Source organism: Artibeus jamaicensis, unplaced genomic scaffold (genome assembly GCF_021234435.1).
Source record: "Artibeus jamaicensis isolate MK-2021 breed Jamaican fruit bat unplaced genomic scaffold, CSHL_Jam_final contig_465, whole genome shotgun sequence".
In the NCBI taxonomy this organism is placed as follows: domain Eukaryota; kingdom Metazoa; phylum Chordata; class Mammalia; order Chiroptera; family Phyllostomidae; genus Artibeus; species Artibeus jamaicensis.
In genome coordinates this window covers 34,854,144-34,871,692 of record NW_026521843.1, presented here as the reverse complement: position 1 = coordinate 34,871,692, position 17,549 = coordinate 34,854,144, and the positions used below count along the sequence as shown (strand labels likewise).

At 40.8% G+C, this 17,549-nt stretch overlaps 2 protein-coding genes across 4 annotated transcripts in view; one reads left to right on the top strand and one right to left on the bottom strand.

Moving 5' to 3' along the window:
• Window positions 1–14,561, bottom strand: part of ACYP2 (acylphosphatase 2) — a 212,445-nt gene extending 197,884 nt beyond the window's left edge. Inside the window, exons 1-3 of the mRNA XM_037158443.2 lie at window positions 14,472–14,561; window positions 6,796–6,875; window positions 4,935–4,998 (exon numbers count right to left, since the gene is read on the bottom strand). Coding sequence (XP_037014338.1) covers window positions 4,935–4,953 — 19 coding nt within the window. The 5' untranslated portion in view covers window positions 4,954–4,998; window positions 6,796–6,875; window positions 14,472–14,561. The remainder of the gene's footprint in view (window positions 1–4,934; window positions 4,999–6,795; window positions 6,876–14,471) is intronic.
• Window positions 14,562–15,038: 477 nt separating this feature from the next.
• PSME4 (proteasome activator subunit 4) overlaps window positions 15,039–17,549 on the top strand; it is a 98,379-nt gene continuing 95,868 nt past the window's right edge. For all 3 annotated transcript variants that reach the window (XM_053666879.1, XM_037158439.2, XM_037158438.2), the window contains exon 1: window positions 15,039–15,300. In XM_053666879.1, coding sequence (XP_053522854.1) covers window positions 15,071–15,300 — 230 coding nt within the window. In that variant the 5' untranslated portion in view covers window positions 15,039–15,070. The remainder of the gene's footprint in view (window positions 15,301–17,549) is intronic.

The following is a 17,549-nucleotide window of genomic DNA, read 5'->3' as shown; positions in this document are numbered from 1 at the left end:
AATTTTCTGTCTGTTCTGGTCGTTTTTTGTTTCTAAATCTTTGTTGTCCTTAATTTTGGTTGTATGAGGAGGCACAGTGTTTCCGCCTACCCCTCCATCTTGGCTGGAAGTCCAGAAATTATTTTTTTAAGATTACCAATGATTTCCTACTTGCCCAATCACACTCAATCCTGTCTTCTCTGGTCAAGTGGTTTTAAACCTTTTTTTATCATCACAGCCCCTTTGGAAATCAGATTAAAAACTATGGATCTTATTCTAGAAAAATTGCATATACATGCATGTAAACTTTTCACAAATGTTAAAGAGATTTTTTGCAAATGAAAATGGTGAGACCTTTCTGTCTGAAACTAAATCCTTGTCTCACCTCTCTCCCCTTCCTAATGGTTCACAGGAAGGATCACATACCCCTTATGTTGAAACAACCAGTTATTTGCTCTCCTGCCACCTTGAACGAAAGAAAATTATGTTTTTGCCAGTGATTTATCCATGCAAAACCCATCACCCTTTTCTGGGTCTGAAACTGCTGTCTTTAAAAAGTGCCATCTCACTGAGCTTTATTCAGTTAGTGCCAGAGAAATCTTGATTAATTTATATACAAAACTTTTTAAAGTCTGATGTTATTTCGAAACTTTGCTTCTTTGGGGTTGGGGCACACTGGCCATCCTTCTGGCTATGAGACCTCTCTACCCTTTGGGCTGGCAGTGTGCTGATCTCTAAGTTTCTTTCCTTACCCAATCCTCTCCTTCTGGTGAGGTTTCTGTGAGGTCTATTAGGTGCACATCCAGCAGCTTATTGGCTTAAAATGTCCTCTTGTTTGGTGTGGTCTCTTTGGGAGCCAATTGGGAGAAAGAGAAACCAAAAGTGCAAATATTTTGCTACTGAAAATTGACAGATATCTTTTTAGTTCACAGGCCGGGACTCAATCCACTGAGCCACACAAGCCAGGGCAACAAATGTCCTTTTAAAATAAAGAACCAGCCCTTCAAAAAAAAAAAACATTAGTTTTTTGATCATCACACTCTTAAAGCCCATCCATAGATAGCCTAAACATCTCTGTACTTTGAGTAAAGAATTCTGCCCTGGTGTGCACCTAAGAAACAGAAAGTGGTCATCCATTCCCACAAAACCATCGCACAAAGCATTCTTTTACTTCCTGATGTGTTTTCCTATGTCACCCTGAAGTTTCTTCTCTTTATTCTTTTTAAAATTCATTCATTCATTCATTCATTCATTTATAGAGAGGATGGAAGGCAGGAAGAAAGAGAGGTAAAGAAACATCAGTATGTGAAACATGGATGGGTTGCCTCTCACATACACACCCCAACCCAGGACCCAGCGCACAACCTAGGCATGTGCCCTGACTGGGATTTGAACTGGTGATTTTTTAGTTCGCAGGCCAGCACTCAATCCAGTGAGCCACACTAGCCGGGGCTCTCGCTTAATTTTTATATTACCATCTATTTCCTCCTTTATCTCTCTGCAATCAATGATAGAGTACTTACAGAGTTAAAAAAAAAAAGTGTGCTCCTCTTTTCCGAAAGGAAGTGACAGTATAGCTGAGAAAGAGGCATGCTCACATTAAAATTTGAGTAATAATATAAATAAGCGGAAGACACACAGAACTATTTCTAAGGAAGGGCCAGATATTGCTTTCTGTAAGATAGGAAATGTAAACTGGGCCTTGAAAGATGTGCTGGGCTTTTGATAGGTACTTAGGGAAAAGGGTGTGATAAATGGAATAGAGAGTACTGTGTGTGCAACAAAATATATGTAAGTATAATTGAAATGTTGAAGTAGGTCCCACATAGATTGACCAGAGAGAACACAAAGTTAGATAAAAACGGAACAATAGGTTAGGATCAGTCTCGTGTTAGCCTTGAGTACCAGGTTAGAGTGGGCTTTAGTAAGTGGACTTAGGGAGACATTGAATATCTTTTTCTTTATTGTTTACATTACAGATGTCCCCATTTTTCCCCTTTGCCCACTTTCAGGGGCCCTTTGCCGCCTCCTTCCCTCTGGCCATCGCTGCACTGTTGTCTGTGTCTACAGGTTATGCATAAGTGTTCTTTGGTTGATCCCTTCACCTTCTTTCATACAGTCCCCATCACCCTCTTTCCACTACCTTCTGACAGCTGTCTGTTCTGTGTGTCCATGCCTCTATTTTGTTCATTGGTTTATTTTGTTCATTAGATTCTACATATAAGTGAGAACATACGGTATTTGTCTTTCACCAACTGGCTTATTTCACTTAGCACAACAATCTCCAGGTCCATCCATATTGTCACAAAAGGTAAGGGTTCCTTCTTTTTTTACAGCCATGACACTAAATATTTTTTAACAAAGGACTGATGGGATAAAATGATCTTTTAGGAGACTAATCTGTTAAAGAGTTCAAAAGATAGCTAAACGACTGACCAAAAGGAGGAGAATTAGGAGACTCTGACAATCCATAATCTAAATTATGAACTCAGAACTGAACTGTTTTGAGGAAAGTGACATTAGCGTGAAGGTGCCTGGCTTGGATCTCCCTTCAGCTGGCAGAATGCAGCTAATAATAGCTAATAATAGCCTCCAGCTGCAGCACCTTTGGGACCTACCACAGTGGAATTCAAACTGATGTCACCATTGTCCCATGAAGCCCCCACCTGTGACTGAGCACGGCAATGTTACTAGGGTCTAGCCATTTCTACCCAGTGTAGGACTTCTCAAACAGGCAACCTTGGCTCCAGAGTGTCCCACTGGAGTGGCTGGCTTAGACTTCCCTGGGTCCACATCAGTCTGAGGCTCTCCCTGTCCAATCCTGTTTTCTCCCTTTTCTTTTCTTTTTCTTTTGAATCATAAACATTTTTTATTGATTATGCCATTACAGTTGTTCTATTCCCCCCTTCGTTCCCCTCCATTCTACCCCCCTGTCCCCACCATTACCCCCCTTTAGTTTATGACCACGTGTCTCAAGTTCTTCAGATTCTATATTTCCCAAACTATTGTTGCCTCCCCATCTATTTTCTACCTACCCTCTATGCTACTTATTTTCTGTACCTTCGCCCCCCTTCTCCTCCTCCCACTCCCCTGTTGCTAACCCTCCTTGAGATCTTCATTTCTATGTTTCCACTCCTGATCTAGCTGTCCTTCCTTTTCTTTCACAGGTGACAGATGAGCATCGAGGCCTGTAAAGCTTTCCTCACTTAATCTTCTGTCCTCCTTCTTTACTTCTCATAGGTGTCCCATCACACTCTCCCACTTAGGAAAAAACTTTGGAAATACACGAAAAGTTACACATTATAAAACTTATACAAGTAAAAATGAAATTGATAGTACTGAACTAGTAAGGACATATTCTAACTTTATTTCATACACCAGAAAACTAAGAAATGTGATAATAATGACCTTTTATTGAGAAAAACACCAAGGTCACTGAGACACGAATGAGTTTTCTACATCCTGAAATCTTTTTTCGCTTGAGATTAAATACAAAACTAAAGTAGCTATTTGGACACGTCTTTATTTAGGGGAACCAATTTACTTTAAAGAGAACGTTTTCATCTCACAACTGAAAGCAATAATGGGATAAATGGGAGGGGTGAGCAGGGGTGAGTGCAGAGACTAGAACTGCAGCTGGAGTTCAGCAAATATTAGAGTCCGTGTACACACTAAAAATGTCTCTCTGAGAGCAAAGATTCTTGGAGCTTCTTTGAAATATTCTTTATGTCTTGTGCTCATGAGACACTTTTGTGAAAATGGGAAGATGTTCCTGCCATGACAGTGTTGAAAAAAAATGTAAATAAAAAGAACTGTCACACAATACACCAACTCGATATTCAGAATGTAACAGAAACTCTACATGACAGAATAACACTATCAACTGAACATAACCACTCTTCCTGTTTTCTTTGGTGGGGGAAGTTTAGTATAATGTTAAAGGTATATTTTGTGTGTATGTTAGCTTCAGGAGATTATTTGGTCATTGAGTTTCAGCTGTTCAATTGTTAACACCTAAGTAGTTTCGAGCTAATAAAAACTATTTGGTTAAAGGCCTAATCATTTCATTACTATTTTTAACTGCTACCCAATACAAGTTTCCCTTTGAAGATGACCTTGGTAGACATTGAAACATTTCAATGATAAAAATTCAAACTGTTCCCTCTCACTAATAAAACATTTGGAATATAATTCTATAGTCCTCTGTAACCCCTAGTATGACCCCTTCCCTGCCAGTGTTCTATCTTATGCATTTGCTTTCCCAAATTATTTTCCTCCTTACTCTACAAATTCCCAACTTTCTACTTTTTTCTCCCATCTTTTCACAACCCTCTACTCTCAATTAAGGACACTGCCTCACACTTCTCTGAGGAAAGAGAAGCTGTTGGAAGTTGTTCATCTTCCCGTTCCCAAATCTATGATTCTACCCGCACCTGCACATTTTCTACTTCTATCGCCCCCTACCCGCGCCCCCCCCATTTCAATACAGGGAGTGTCTCTTCTCCCATAACTTTATTCCTGCTCTGGACCCAATCCCTCTTTCTCCACATCATCATCTCTTCCTTTCTAATTATTCTGATCCCAAACAAACATGCGCTAATATCTCTCATCTATAAAAACCCTTTTCTTGAGTTACATCCTCTTTAAGCTATGTTTCCTTCTTTGCTTCCACTCACAGAAAAGTTGAAATATCCTGCCTGTAGATGCTCTACGCTCTCTCACCAAGTCCCTCTTGAATCCCCCCCAATTCAGCTACCTTAACCCACTCTGCATCTGAAATTGTTCCTGCTGAGGTCAACAATAATCTCTACAAGGTGGGGCAAAAGTAGGTTTACAGTTGTGAGTGTGTAAAACAGAGTTTATTCTTGCATTATTATTTTCCATAAGAACAACTATAAATCTACTTTTGCTCCAGCCTGTATATTGCCAAATCCATCAGCTACTTTGGCTCTTACCTTGATTCTTCAGCAGCATCTCTCTCCCTGAAAATATTCTCCACTCGGCTTCTGTGATGGCACTCTGTGCAGAAGAGTTAAGATAGCAGGTCTGAGATTGTTATTTTTCAAAGGAGCTTACAACATTGGCCCTTAGCCAGTGTTTGGGAGGGCCAAACACTCCTGAAAAGGAGTGTTCAGGAGTGTTCCATTGTCCCCTAATCGATAAGAATGTGTGTAGACTATATAAACAATGTAGTTTATGCTAAACACCAGCTTTCCTTCTGGGAATCTGGAATTTTATAGGCAGAGGGTGCCTACGTGACTAGACCCCTCTGCACTCCCCCTGCCCCCCAAATCCTTGAACACTGAGTCTCTAACGAGCTTCTCTGGGCAGACATCACAATTATGTTGCTGCAATTTCATTCCTGGGGGAAGAGTACGCTCTGCATGACCCCTCATGGGACAAAGAGGATATAAGGAAGCTGCTCATGGATTCCTCCAGACTTCACCAGTGTTTTCAGTCCAGTGCTATGTTTACTATACATTACTGTGATAAATCTTAGCTGTGAGTACAATTACATGAGATTCCAGTGAATCTCCTAGTGAATATCTGAACACAGAGCTGGTTTTGATCTGTTAATTTTTGAACCAAAATTAATCTGTTAGGGTTTTCCTTTTCTCATACTGTTGGTTTCTTCTGCTCTGTCCCACTTGCAGGCCTCAAGGTTTTGCTGTCTTCTCTTCTTTACACTCTTTTTTAGTATACTGATTTAATTTAGTCCCTGAACACTAATATAATATCATCTATATGCTGATAACTTCCAAATATATATCTCCACTAACTCTGAAAACTGATATCCAGAAGACTACTCAGATCTTCACTTAGGATCTTGTAGTATTTTTTTTTTTGGTAAGATTTTTTCCATCTATGTTCAAATGGGATTAGTCTAAAATTTCCTCACTCAGTTTTGGGGTCAAGTTTAAATTAGCTCTAGTTCCTAACTGCCAACTAACTACCAAGGCATCTTTTTTTTTAAGTTTTCATCATTTACCACTGAAACACCTCACTGTTCACTACTGGTTGTCCCTTCAATATACTGTTTATTTTTGTTACAACAATGACAGTGATGTCCAGAGTTATCTTTGTAAAGGCTCTGCATTTCATGCCATGCCTCAGTGCCTATAGCATAAATCACAAAGGCCTTAGGAAGGCATGTATGACCATCTGTAATCTGGTCTTGGCTTACCTTGTTGTCTTTTCTCTCGACATTATTCACCTCTCTGTGCTCTTACCATACTGTACTCATTGCTTCCTGGCCTAACCGGGCCCACTGAAAACTCCAGAGCTTTCCACATACTGGTGCCTCTACCTGGGGTATATATATTCACATGACTTCAAGACTTCAAGACCCCAAGACCCAGATGGAAATGAAGAGGGGGAAAAAAAAAGACTTCAGGACTTCGAGACCCTAACGGCACCCCTTCAGCTTCTCCCAAGTATTTGGTGACAGCCCACAGCACTGTATTCACATAACTGAAATAGCTTTTAGAATAAAATCTAAAATTCTTAACCCAACTTATATGACACAATATGATCTAACTCTGCTTACCTTCTCAGCCTTATCTGCCACTCTCACCCCCCCCCCCCCCCGCCCCCCAGCACATAGGTCTTTTCAGAGCTTCTCAAACAAGCCAAGTTCTTTCCCCACCTCAAGCCTTCACTCTTACTGTTTTCCTAGATGGATCATTTTTCATTCTCCTTTTCAATAGATCATTTATCAAATGCAACTTCCTTAAAAAAAGTCTTTCTAGGTCCTCCTGTTCTACACAGTCAGAGCACTGTTTATCCTATTAAAGGATTTAATGAGATTATAAATACCTGAAGAATGAATCATTTGATGTCTGCCTGCTCCAGTAGACAATGAGCTCCATGATACCAGGAATTACAGTGAAATGGATCTTTTAGAAAAATAAATATTTGGTTAACTTTTAAGTTGTTTGTATTTGTAGCATATAAATCTGTTCTCACCTTGAACCTGTCTACATTTTATTTATATACACATACAAAATTTGTGTGAATGGTTTGTTAAATAGAAATTGTGTAAACTAGGAAAAAAAAGCCAGGTTGTATGTTTGGATTAAAGCATTACTAAAACAGGGACAACAAAAGCCTCACGGTAGAACGATGACTTGACAGAGCTAGCTTAAGAGAGGCTAAAGTTTAGAGCCAAGAGTGACTATAAAAACATAAGCCCTTATCCTCCAAAACTGATGGAATTATTGGATAAGGCACTCAATTTTTCAGTCTGTGTATGAGAGCTTGAATTATAGTAAATTCTCAGTGTCTTCAACAGGTTGTGCCTTTAAGTACACCAAAGTGTTAAAAAAATAATTTTATCATAGGCTAATTGATATGGACAAGAGTTGAGTTCCCATGGCACCTCATCAACATTATAACTAAGTAACACTGTGGACTTGCTGTAGTTTTATCTAGTGATCTTAAGGTAGGAAGATTCCAAATGACAGTCAGTTACAATTTTATGTTTACTTGTCTGTCAGTCCGTTAGACAGTGAACTCTTTGTGGAGAAGAACTATGTCCTTCATTTTATGATCTCCAAGTTGGCACTCAGAGATAGTCAATACATATTTACAGAATTAATAGATATATAATTCACTGTGGAGAAGTAGGGATTTGGTATATTATCCCTCTATGAGTCTGTAAATTTCAAAATGGATTCTGTTACTACAAAGAAATTATTTCAAAATGTAGCATTTCAAGCAATAGACAAAGTATGAGTGTCTTGCTGGCTATTCAAATTATTCATGCAGACAACCCCATTCTCTGCCTATGAACAAGGCCTATTCTTTTTATAAATATAAAAACTGGAGGTAGGTGGAGAGGGTGTACATGCTCTTTGTGCATTGGTTATTATCTCTCCACTGACTCTATTGTTACTTTTTCCATCTACCATTGTAAAAAGAAAATCTCTTTATAGTTGATTTTGAGGGAAGCTGTGACCTCCTACATTATTCACAGCTTGTCAAAGAAGAAACACAAAGAACTTCAGTAGTGCTGAAAAGTACATTTTGCATTTAAGTATTCAATAGGTGTTTGAAAAGTAATAAATAATAAATTATGTTTTAATCATTAAATAAAGATAGCTTGGTGGGTAGGCAGCACTGGTGGCCACCTATGTGACATGACAATGCAAAAAAACCTCTTAGTAGCCTGCAATTACCCCCTTTTGATCCCAAAGATGTCTGATGTTTAATATTTTAGAGTTAGAATTTCATTCCTGAAGGGTCTTCCAGTTTCAGCAGCATGGGAGCCTGAACAAATATAGGAAACTCTTATAAAGGAAAGCTTCGTTAAACCTAACAACAACAAACGAGAACCACAGATGAGCTCACACATCTTTGTGGGCATAGCTATTGGATCTGGAATTAGCAAGTAAGTTGGGTTTTAATATCTACTCAGAGACAGAAGTTGAAGCCTTGGACCTAAGAGAGTTGGAAGTAAAATAATGCATAAAAACAGAACTTTCCAAGGGTTGAATTCCAAGCCTGTAACTTGCAAAGGTTAAAAATCCAAATTTACACTAAATTAAAAGTGAACATAAATATTGATTGGTATTGGACCGGGTATAAGGAAGCGCGCGCGCACACACACACACACACACACACAAAATTGCTCTGGGTCACATGGGATTCCCACAAAATAAAAAAGGTAATTGAAGATGATCTCATAATATAACAAATTATAAAACATGCCCTGGTTGGTGTGGCTTAGTGGATTCAGTGCCCGCCTGTGAGCCAAAAGGTTGCTGGTTCAACTCCCAGTCAGGGCACATGCCTGGGCTGTGGGCCAGGTTCCCAGCTGGGAGCATGTGAGAGGTAACCAATTGTTGCCTCTCTTCCTCTCTCCCTCCCTTTCCTTCTTTCTAAAAATAAATAAATAAATCTTTAAATAAAAGAAAAGAAAAAATAAAAAGTCATAAAACATAAGGAAATGATCCACCATGAGCAAAGGTCAACAAGCACATAGCAACCCTAAGAATTTGAGATATTGGAAAGTATGTCCAAAATATGATTCTCTGAAATAATTAAGTATTTCTAAAAGGATTAAAAATTCATTGGGACCATAAAGAATAAAACTCGATGATAAGTATAATAAGCAGATTTGTCAAAGAACTAAATGGAACTTCTAAAATTAAAAATATAATCCTTGGAATTAGAAGATCAATGGTCAGTAAAACAGCAGATCGGATAGATGCAGATGAACAAAAAATTCTCAGAAGCAGAAATAGATCTGATAAAGTTATACAGAATGAGGTAGAAAGACAAAGACTTGGAAAATATAATGAACAAACATAAAGATTAACATGGAGAACAGTATGGTGATTGCTGGGGGGGTATATGGAGACTAAATGGTAATGGAATGGTAAAAATATAATAAAGATTAGATTAAAAAATATATAAAGATTAGAATGAGAAGGTACACATGTCTAATGGGAATTCTATAAGGAGAGAAAGAAAATCGTGAAAAGATAATGGATAAAAATTTTGTATGACTGATAAATTACATAAATCTTTTTTAAAAAAACACAAATTCCCAGGAAAATTAATAAAAAGAAGCCCCCATCAAGTTACATTGTAGTGAAATGGCAAAATACCTAACAGAGAGAAAAACTATAAAATAATAATAGAAAAATTCATTGCTTTATCTGTGATTTCTTGTTAAAAATTGAACTCCATGTACTTTACTTCAAATGAAGTGAAGTGGATACCGCGACTGGATAAAAAGGCTTTTGGGATTAAATATGCAAGACTTAAAAATCACATGGGAACTAGAAAAAAGGTCCTCATTTCTCAGATACTATATTCTGGTGTCTTTAATAATTGTAATGGCAAGAGTCTGGATATTTGATTATACTAGAATGACTCATTTTTTAAAATTATGCTTTTAAAGATTATGGTTGGGCAACAGAGATTCATCCACTTGCCAATATACCCCCATCCTTAAATATATCATATACAGAAAAAGAGTAAGGGAGTCTAAGACATGAAACTAACAACCTGCCATTTTGTTCTCTGCTAATAAGTGGATTATCAAGTAGTGAGCCAATAAGTACATCAAAGACATAAATATTTGATTGATAATTATCCCTGCCAATTCCTCCAGCTTGAGAAGACACCTCTCTTTCAGAATATTTTCCACGAAGGGAGTGTACTTTCTGGGTGTTCCAAGAAGGGTAATTACAGTCAGCTTCTTCCAGGGGTCTGATAAGAAGCCACTTTCTCCTGTTAAGGTCTGACTGAAAGGATAATGGGCTGTTACCTTTGGCAGAGAATCCTGAGCTCTACGAGACAGAAAATGCTTGGGAGTTGGTCTGAGGAGAAAAAATCCCAGATTTTGGGTTACTGTCTTTAAGGATGAGCAGACTACATTATACACAGAAACTTAAGGTCTCCCAGCTTTCCCATTTGAAGGGGTTTTGTGGAGGAAAAGGGTGCACATACAAAACCTGACAAACTCAGGGGTGGCCTGCATGGTGGCCTCACAAACTCAGAGACCTAAAGTAACCACAAAGGATGGTCTGAAATTAAAACTTATTAACTGAAAGAAGGGGGGGCAGTCATTTCTGTAAGCTAGAATCTTCCATGATAATGTCAATCTTTACCTTAATTGGGCTTATTGTATTTTTGTATCTATGATAACACACCTTGGGAATGTCAGATAACTTCCCTTTTTTCCAAACCCCTGAAGCACAACCACCACACCAGAGCAGAGACCACAAACCCCCTCACTGTTATTGTTATCATGTAATTGGTGACTGTCACTATCCTGTACCCACCTATGTAAAAGATGTGCCTATCATTTTACTTTTTGTCCAAATCCGGAGGTTTCCCCACTTTGCTATCTCCAGCCTCCCTTAGCTAAAGACAATGGATTTCATGTAACCCCCCTATGCCTCCTCTTTTGACTGTAATGTATAAAATAAGGCTGCAAAACTGTCATTTTCCAGGGCATTTTCTCAATCCATTGCAGTTTTGCCTCCTGGCAATTGCCATCAGTTTGGCTCAAATAAACTTGTAAAATTCTTACGTTCTGATATTTCTTACGTTGACAGTTTCAGTAGTGTTTTCTACTAAACTTCACATGGAATAACAGAAAGATACTTCGTCTGTTTTGCTCCGATTAATTCTTCTTTTCCAGCTCAGACATCCACTCCCAGGAAACTTGAGATCACCTGCAAGTGCTTTTTTGAAATAGTAAATTTCAAGCATCCTTCTCCTTCTAGATTCCTGCTCAGGCTAATCCTTTCATATTGCTCTCGTACTTTCATCAGGATCTGAGGACCTTGACCTCTCTACCCTCTGCCTATCTGCCCTCTTCTCTCTCCATTTTGACTTTGAGGGGAACAAAGTTTGCCACCCCAAAACATGCCTTTTAGGGGTACTGATTATTTTTTAAGAAACAAAAGATTCCAGAAAAACCTTTGACCTTCCCCCTAATTGCTTAAAAAAATTTAGATAGAGGACCTGATCCAAGAAGAGTCCTTTCTATGTCTTATTATTAAAGACGGCCCAGCAATCATGTTTACCGAAAGTTTGCTTTTTCCATCTCCATGTAAATTGCCTTCTTCCCCTTTGTAGCCTTAAACCACAACTTCCCTCCCCTGCACAGTCCAAAATGGCATATAAACCTGAAATGCCCAATTTCTCTTGGAGTCCGCTATTCTTATGAAACCCCTATGTGCATACATAATACATTTGGTTATTTCTTCCTGTTAATCTGTCGCATGTCAATTTAATTATTAGACCAGCCAGAACTTAAAAGAGTAGAAGGAAAATTACTTTCCTTCCTTACAGTTTCAGACAACTTAGACATTAACCACTTTTTTTCAAATATTCTCAACTCAATTATCTCTATTTAGAGAACAGAATCCAATGGGATAATGTAGATAAAGCACTGGCTGAGAGAAACACTCAGCAAATGGTAGCTAACATCACTGCCATCACCACCACCGACATATATAGCATTCTCTTACTCCTTTGTCATTCTATCATACCAGCTTGTATGTACAGAATCCTGGGCTGCTTAACATTATTGGAGAAAAATGTTAACTAAATTGTGTAGACAGATGATAGTGAATTCATGCTTCCAAGCCTTAAGTGCTAAGCAATCTTGTTTCGTTAATCAGTTTTCTGAATTTTTTTAAAAGCTCAAGAGAAAGATTAAAAAAAGATTTTATTTATTTTTTTAGAGGGGAAAGGAGGGAGAAAGAGAGGGAGAGAAACAGATTGGTTGCCTCTTGCATGCCCCCAACTAGGGGACCTGGCCCACAACCCAGGCAGGTGCCCTAACCAGGAATCAAACTGGTGAATTTCTAGTCAGCCACACCAGCCAGGTCATTTTTTGGAATTTTGAGACTACTCTAAACAAACCTTCCAATCCCCTCAAATCCCATACCTATCCCTTCCTCCCATCATTCTCATTCTGTTGCTTCACAGGAAAAAAACCCCAAAACCAACACCAGGAATCATCGGAAATAACTTCTCAAACTTCCAGCCACCAAATCTGCAAACCTCTCTTCATTTGTACCTATTCCTATGCCCACCCCGCTTCTTGCTTTCCTCTCAGACTATGGAAGTGATCTGGTTAAATGCTAAGGGCCAGACTCCACATTCTCTTCCCTTCTCTGTCATCCTCACCCACATATCTTCAATCTCTCTCTCCATTGGCTCCTTCTCATTATTATTTAAACAAATTGAAATATATATCAACTTCAAAGATTCCTTTTGATTCCAGCTACCCACTTATCTCTTTTCTCCTTACCCAAATTTTTAAAACCAGTGTCCACATTAGCTACCTCTATTTATTTACTTCCCATTTGTCCATTGTCATTGTAATCTGGTTTCCACTCCTACACTCCACTGAAACTGTTCTTATCTGCTTTATCAATATTCCAAGGAACTCTTCTCAGTTCTCATTTCATCTTGCACCTTTTGTTTGGTTGATGACTTCCTCTGTTTGAGACACTGTTGTAAGGAATACCCACTTTCCTGGACCTCCTCTTATCTCCCGGACTGCTTTCTCGTCTTCTTTGTGGTCTTTCTCCTCTTTCTCTGTCCCCAACTATGGAGTTCCTCAGAGTTTGGTCCAGGGCCTTAATCTTTCCACACAGTTAAATCCATTGAACAAGGAGGCCATTAGACTGAGGCGGCATGATTGCTTTGGCAGCCTGCTTAAGCAAACTAGGCGTGTCTCAAGGTTATGAAATGTAAATGTTAAGGACAATCATAAACAGATTCCTAGGCTTGAAGTTACAGCCATCAAATAGTTTCCTTTCTTTGCTTCTATACCTTCTCTATTGTGTATGTCTTTCTCCTGGCTCCTGTCAGTGGAGCACCCTTGACCACTTATGGTTTGGTGCTGCCCAACTGGAATCAATTTTTGGTCACACAAACTCTTCAAAATTTTAATGCCTCAGTTCACCCTTTAATAATACTTTATGTCTCATTCCTTCCAATCCACCTATATGCTAATCTATATCCCAGTTTAAATTACCCCCCTCATCCATATGTCAAAATATGTATTAGCCATCCATCCCTTAGGCATTCTGCCTCCAAACCTGTTTCTGTAGTGTTCTCTATCTCAGCTTCAGTGAAAGGCTTCGCTACTTACCCACCTTCCCAAACCAGAAATTTGACATCATTCTGTCCCTGCCCTCTCTTTTTCACTTAACAATCAGTTATCAAGCCCAGGCCATTCTACGTGCTGAAATAGCTTTAAAGTCACTTCAACTGACACCTGGGTCATCATGTGACATCTTCGAGAATCCTCCAGTGTCCAATCTTGTCTGCTCTAAACCACTGTCTTACAAAGCCAGAGTGATTCTTCAAACAAATGTAAATTATATCATGCTCTTGCCTAATGCTTGAACTCTTTCAGTTTCTTGTTGCCTTTAGGATAAAGCTCTGAAGTCCCTAACATTTCCTTCTCAGTCTCAATTCTCTACTCCCTTTTCTTGCAAGTAATTAATCTTCAGCCATTCTGACCTTCTTTGAATTCCTAGACTGCCTGCTTCAAGCCTCTGAGGTGTTCCGTCAGGTGAAATATTTTTTTCTCTTTTTCTAACCATCTCTGCACTTAACTCTTAAATTCAATTAATATATCAGTTCTAGTAAAGTACCTGACACTCTCAAACGCACCCCACCCCAGTTTGAACACCTCTTTAGGTGTTCGCAAGGCATCTTGTACTTATCTAGCAATTACGAATATTGTCTTGTAATTGCTTATTCCCCAGTGTATTTAGTTTGTTTGACTAAATTCCGGGGGGGGGGGGGCAGAAATCTGCTGCTCCTAAACTTTCTGTCTCCAAGGCCAAGAAGAAGTCCCAGACACACAAAATATTTCAACTACTTGAATGAGTAACTATTCTCTTCTTTGGAACGAGAGAGGCTAATAAAACACCAGAAAGATGAGGGCTTAAAGCGGGAGAGTAAAAAAAAAAAATCTACAAATAACATATGGGATGGATACAGAGTACCTAGGCTTTTCCACAGACTGGGCGTGGGGGACTAGGCCGACTGCCTCCCCGAAGGCCACGGCGACTCCGGGCACTGGAGGGGCAGACACCGGGAGTGCGCAACCGCAGGCAAGGAAGGACAATAGCTTGGAATTCGGCCTCGTGTTTCCGGTGGGGCAGCCTGGCGCTCCGCCGGTGAGGCGGAGGGTGGAGGCTCCGAGCTCGGCCCGCGGCGGGGACGACTACGACGGCTAGGACAGCGCTGCTTAGGGAGCTCCCGCCCTAGCCTCCAGCACCTCCGCCACCTCCCTCGCCCCGCCCCACCCCGCCCCGCCCCGGAAGTGGCTTGAGGCTTGTCCGGAACCTCCGTGCCGGCGGCTGCAGCGTCACTAGCCGAGCTGGTGCCGAGCGAGCAGAGCGGCTTCTGCCGCCACCAACGAACCGGGACCGCGCGGTGCCAGCAGCGTGCCAGCCAGGGGAGGGGGCCCAGCGGTCCGGCCGAGGGCGACCGGCCGACGGCGGCCGCAGGGCGACGACGACGCGAAGGAGGCGGAGCCCGGAGAGGGGTGGGGGCCGGGGAGGGTTCGGGTGGGAGGGGGTGGAGGGGTGTCCCAGGGCTCATGGAGCCGGTGGAGCTGGCGGGCGGCGGTGACCCCCCGGAGCCAGGCGGGAGTCCTCGGCCCTTCGTCGCGCAGAAGGAGATTGTCTACAACAAGCTGCTGCCCTACGCCGAGCGGCTGGACGCCGAGTCTGACTCGCAGTTGGCCCAGATCAAAAGCAACCTGGGCCGGGCCGTGCAACTCCAAGAGCTGTGGCCCGGGGGCCTCTTCTGGACCAGAAAACTCTCCACGTAAGTGGGACCGGGCCTGCGGGATGGGTCAGGGGCAAAGGCTCAGAGGAAGGGTGTTCGGGGCGGGGGGCGGCTGGCTCTTTGTCCACTTCTGATGGCTGGACCCCCGACTCTGCCGGTTCTCGAGCTGGTGGTCCCCGTGCGGTAGTTCCAGGGTCGCCACAGAAAGAAGCTAACGAAAGCACTAAAGCCTCCTCCCTACCACTTTCCTACGGGACCTCCCCGGTTTTCAGTCCTCTAAGTCCTCCCTTGTTGCTTTTCCATAAGGGTTCGGAGTGTTGTCTTCCGACATGCGGGGTCAAGAAGGAAAGAGATAAGCGGTTCCCCAAAGGTTCTCCTTGGATCTGTGCTCGTGTGGGAAGGGGTACAGAGGATTCACCTTTGGGGGAGCAACTCCTGACTTCTGGTTCCTCCGGTTCTTCTATTTAATGATCCTTCGTAGCTCTCCATTCGCGTCTCGTAACTTTCTTTCTGAGGCCGTAGGGAACTTACAGGTTCTGCTTTTTTGGGCCTGCTCAGTCTTTGTGGATTTTATTGAAAAGATTGGTTTAAAATCAGCCTTTAGCACACTTGGGCTGTATACTAGAGGTTAATGTCGAGATATTGAAACTTAGACTTAGGGCAAGTATATATTCTCCTGTTTGGAAATGTACGATAGTAAGGAAAATAGAGAACAGAGTTGTCAGGTTGTCTTGGACGTTATTAGTATTGGGCGTGAGGTAATTTTGGGCCGCTGGCATGAATGTAAATTACCGAACTAAGCTTCAGGAGTTACAGTCTTCTTTTGTTGTTGTTGTTATTTTGCATAACCTGGCTGCAAACTAGTGCAACTGAAATTAGGGGAAAACGAGTAAAAGACAGTTGAGGGGAGCGGGGAGTTAGAGACTGTTTGCTCGATGGGCATCTTCACTGTGTCCGAAGAACTTTTTTAAAAAGAATTTTGCTGTGTCTTGTTAACTGTACACGATATCTGGTAACCTTGGATGTTTATGCTTTGAGCTATGAATGGGTGAACACATAAGACATCAGTCACTTATCCACTGTTTATCCAAATTTGCTGAGTGAACTGGGTGATGACTCAGGGTTTTGTAATGCAATAGTCAGTCTTAACACTTCCTCACAGGATGATTCTTATGTGCCTATTATTAGGGAGCCTCTGACAAATTTCTCATCTCCACTTGGCGGTGGTGGTTGGAGTAATGACCTCTAATTAAAAAGCAAAACTAAAACACTTAATTTGCCCTTTTCAAAGAATGACCATAAAATGTCAAGGTTAACCGCTCTCCTGGAGAGTAAAGTTTGTGGTATTCAGATCCATAGGAGGTTTGTGTGTGTGTGTGTGGGGGGAATGCAACAGGGAGAAGAATCACTTTTAGTCAAAACAGAAGAATGTTTTATGAATGATTAAAATTAACACAATTTTTCAAGTGAGCCTCCTAGGTGTTTGTGTTACTCAAGCACAGTAAAAATAAAGTTATTCAGTTCCAGTAATTCCTCACTTTAATCTCTTGGATTAGATTTGCCAGAGAAGAACCATTTAGGGAGACACAAACAGCTCCTTTTAGATGCACAGTATGTGAATATACCAATGTGTGAGTACATATCTGACTTGGATTTAAAAATCTAAAATCTAGGCCCTGGCTGGTGTAGCTCAGTGGGTTGAGCACAAGCCTTCGGAACAAAGGATCACAGTTCGATTCCCAGTCAGGACAAATGCCTAGATTGCAGGCCAGTTCCCAGTGGGGCATGCACAAGAGGCAACCATACATTGATATTTCTCTCCTTCCCTTCCCCTCTGAAGATAAATAAATTTTAAAAAAATCTAAAATCTAGATGGACATAGTTAAGCATTGTTTGTTTACATTTACTGTTACTAAGCTTGGCAAAGTATCACATAAGGTGTTTTTCTTTCTTTTTTAATTTTTGGCTTAAGTGTAAGCAGTTTTTACCTAGGAAGGGCTAAAAATGCATTTGACACAGTCCTTGGTGCTTAGGGCAAGATTGCAGTTATATGGCTTAATAACCTGTAAAACCATTTATATGTAAATAGGCAGCAAGAAATGTTTCAGAAGGAATTTTATTTGGGGGCACTGGTTAAATGCTGCAAACTGATTCTTGGGATTATGCTATGAGATACTTTGAACTTGGTGGGACATGTTGTGATCTTGGGTGTATTTTTTTCTACTCAGTCACGTTAAGGTGACCTGTTTATATTTGTTTGTGCTTGTTTATTAAGCCTTGGTGTATTG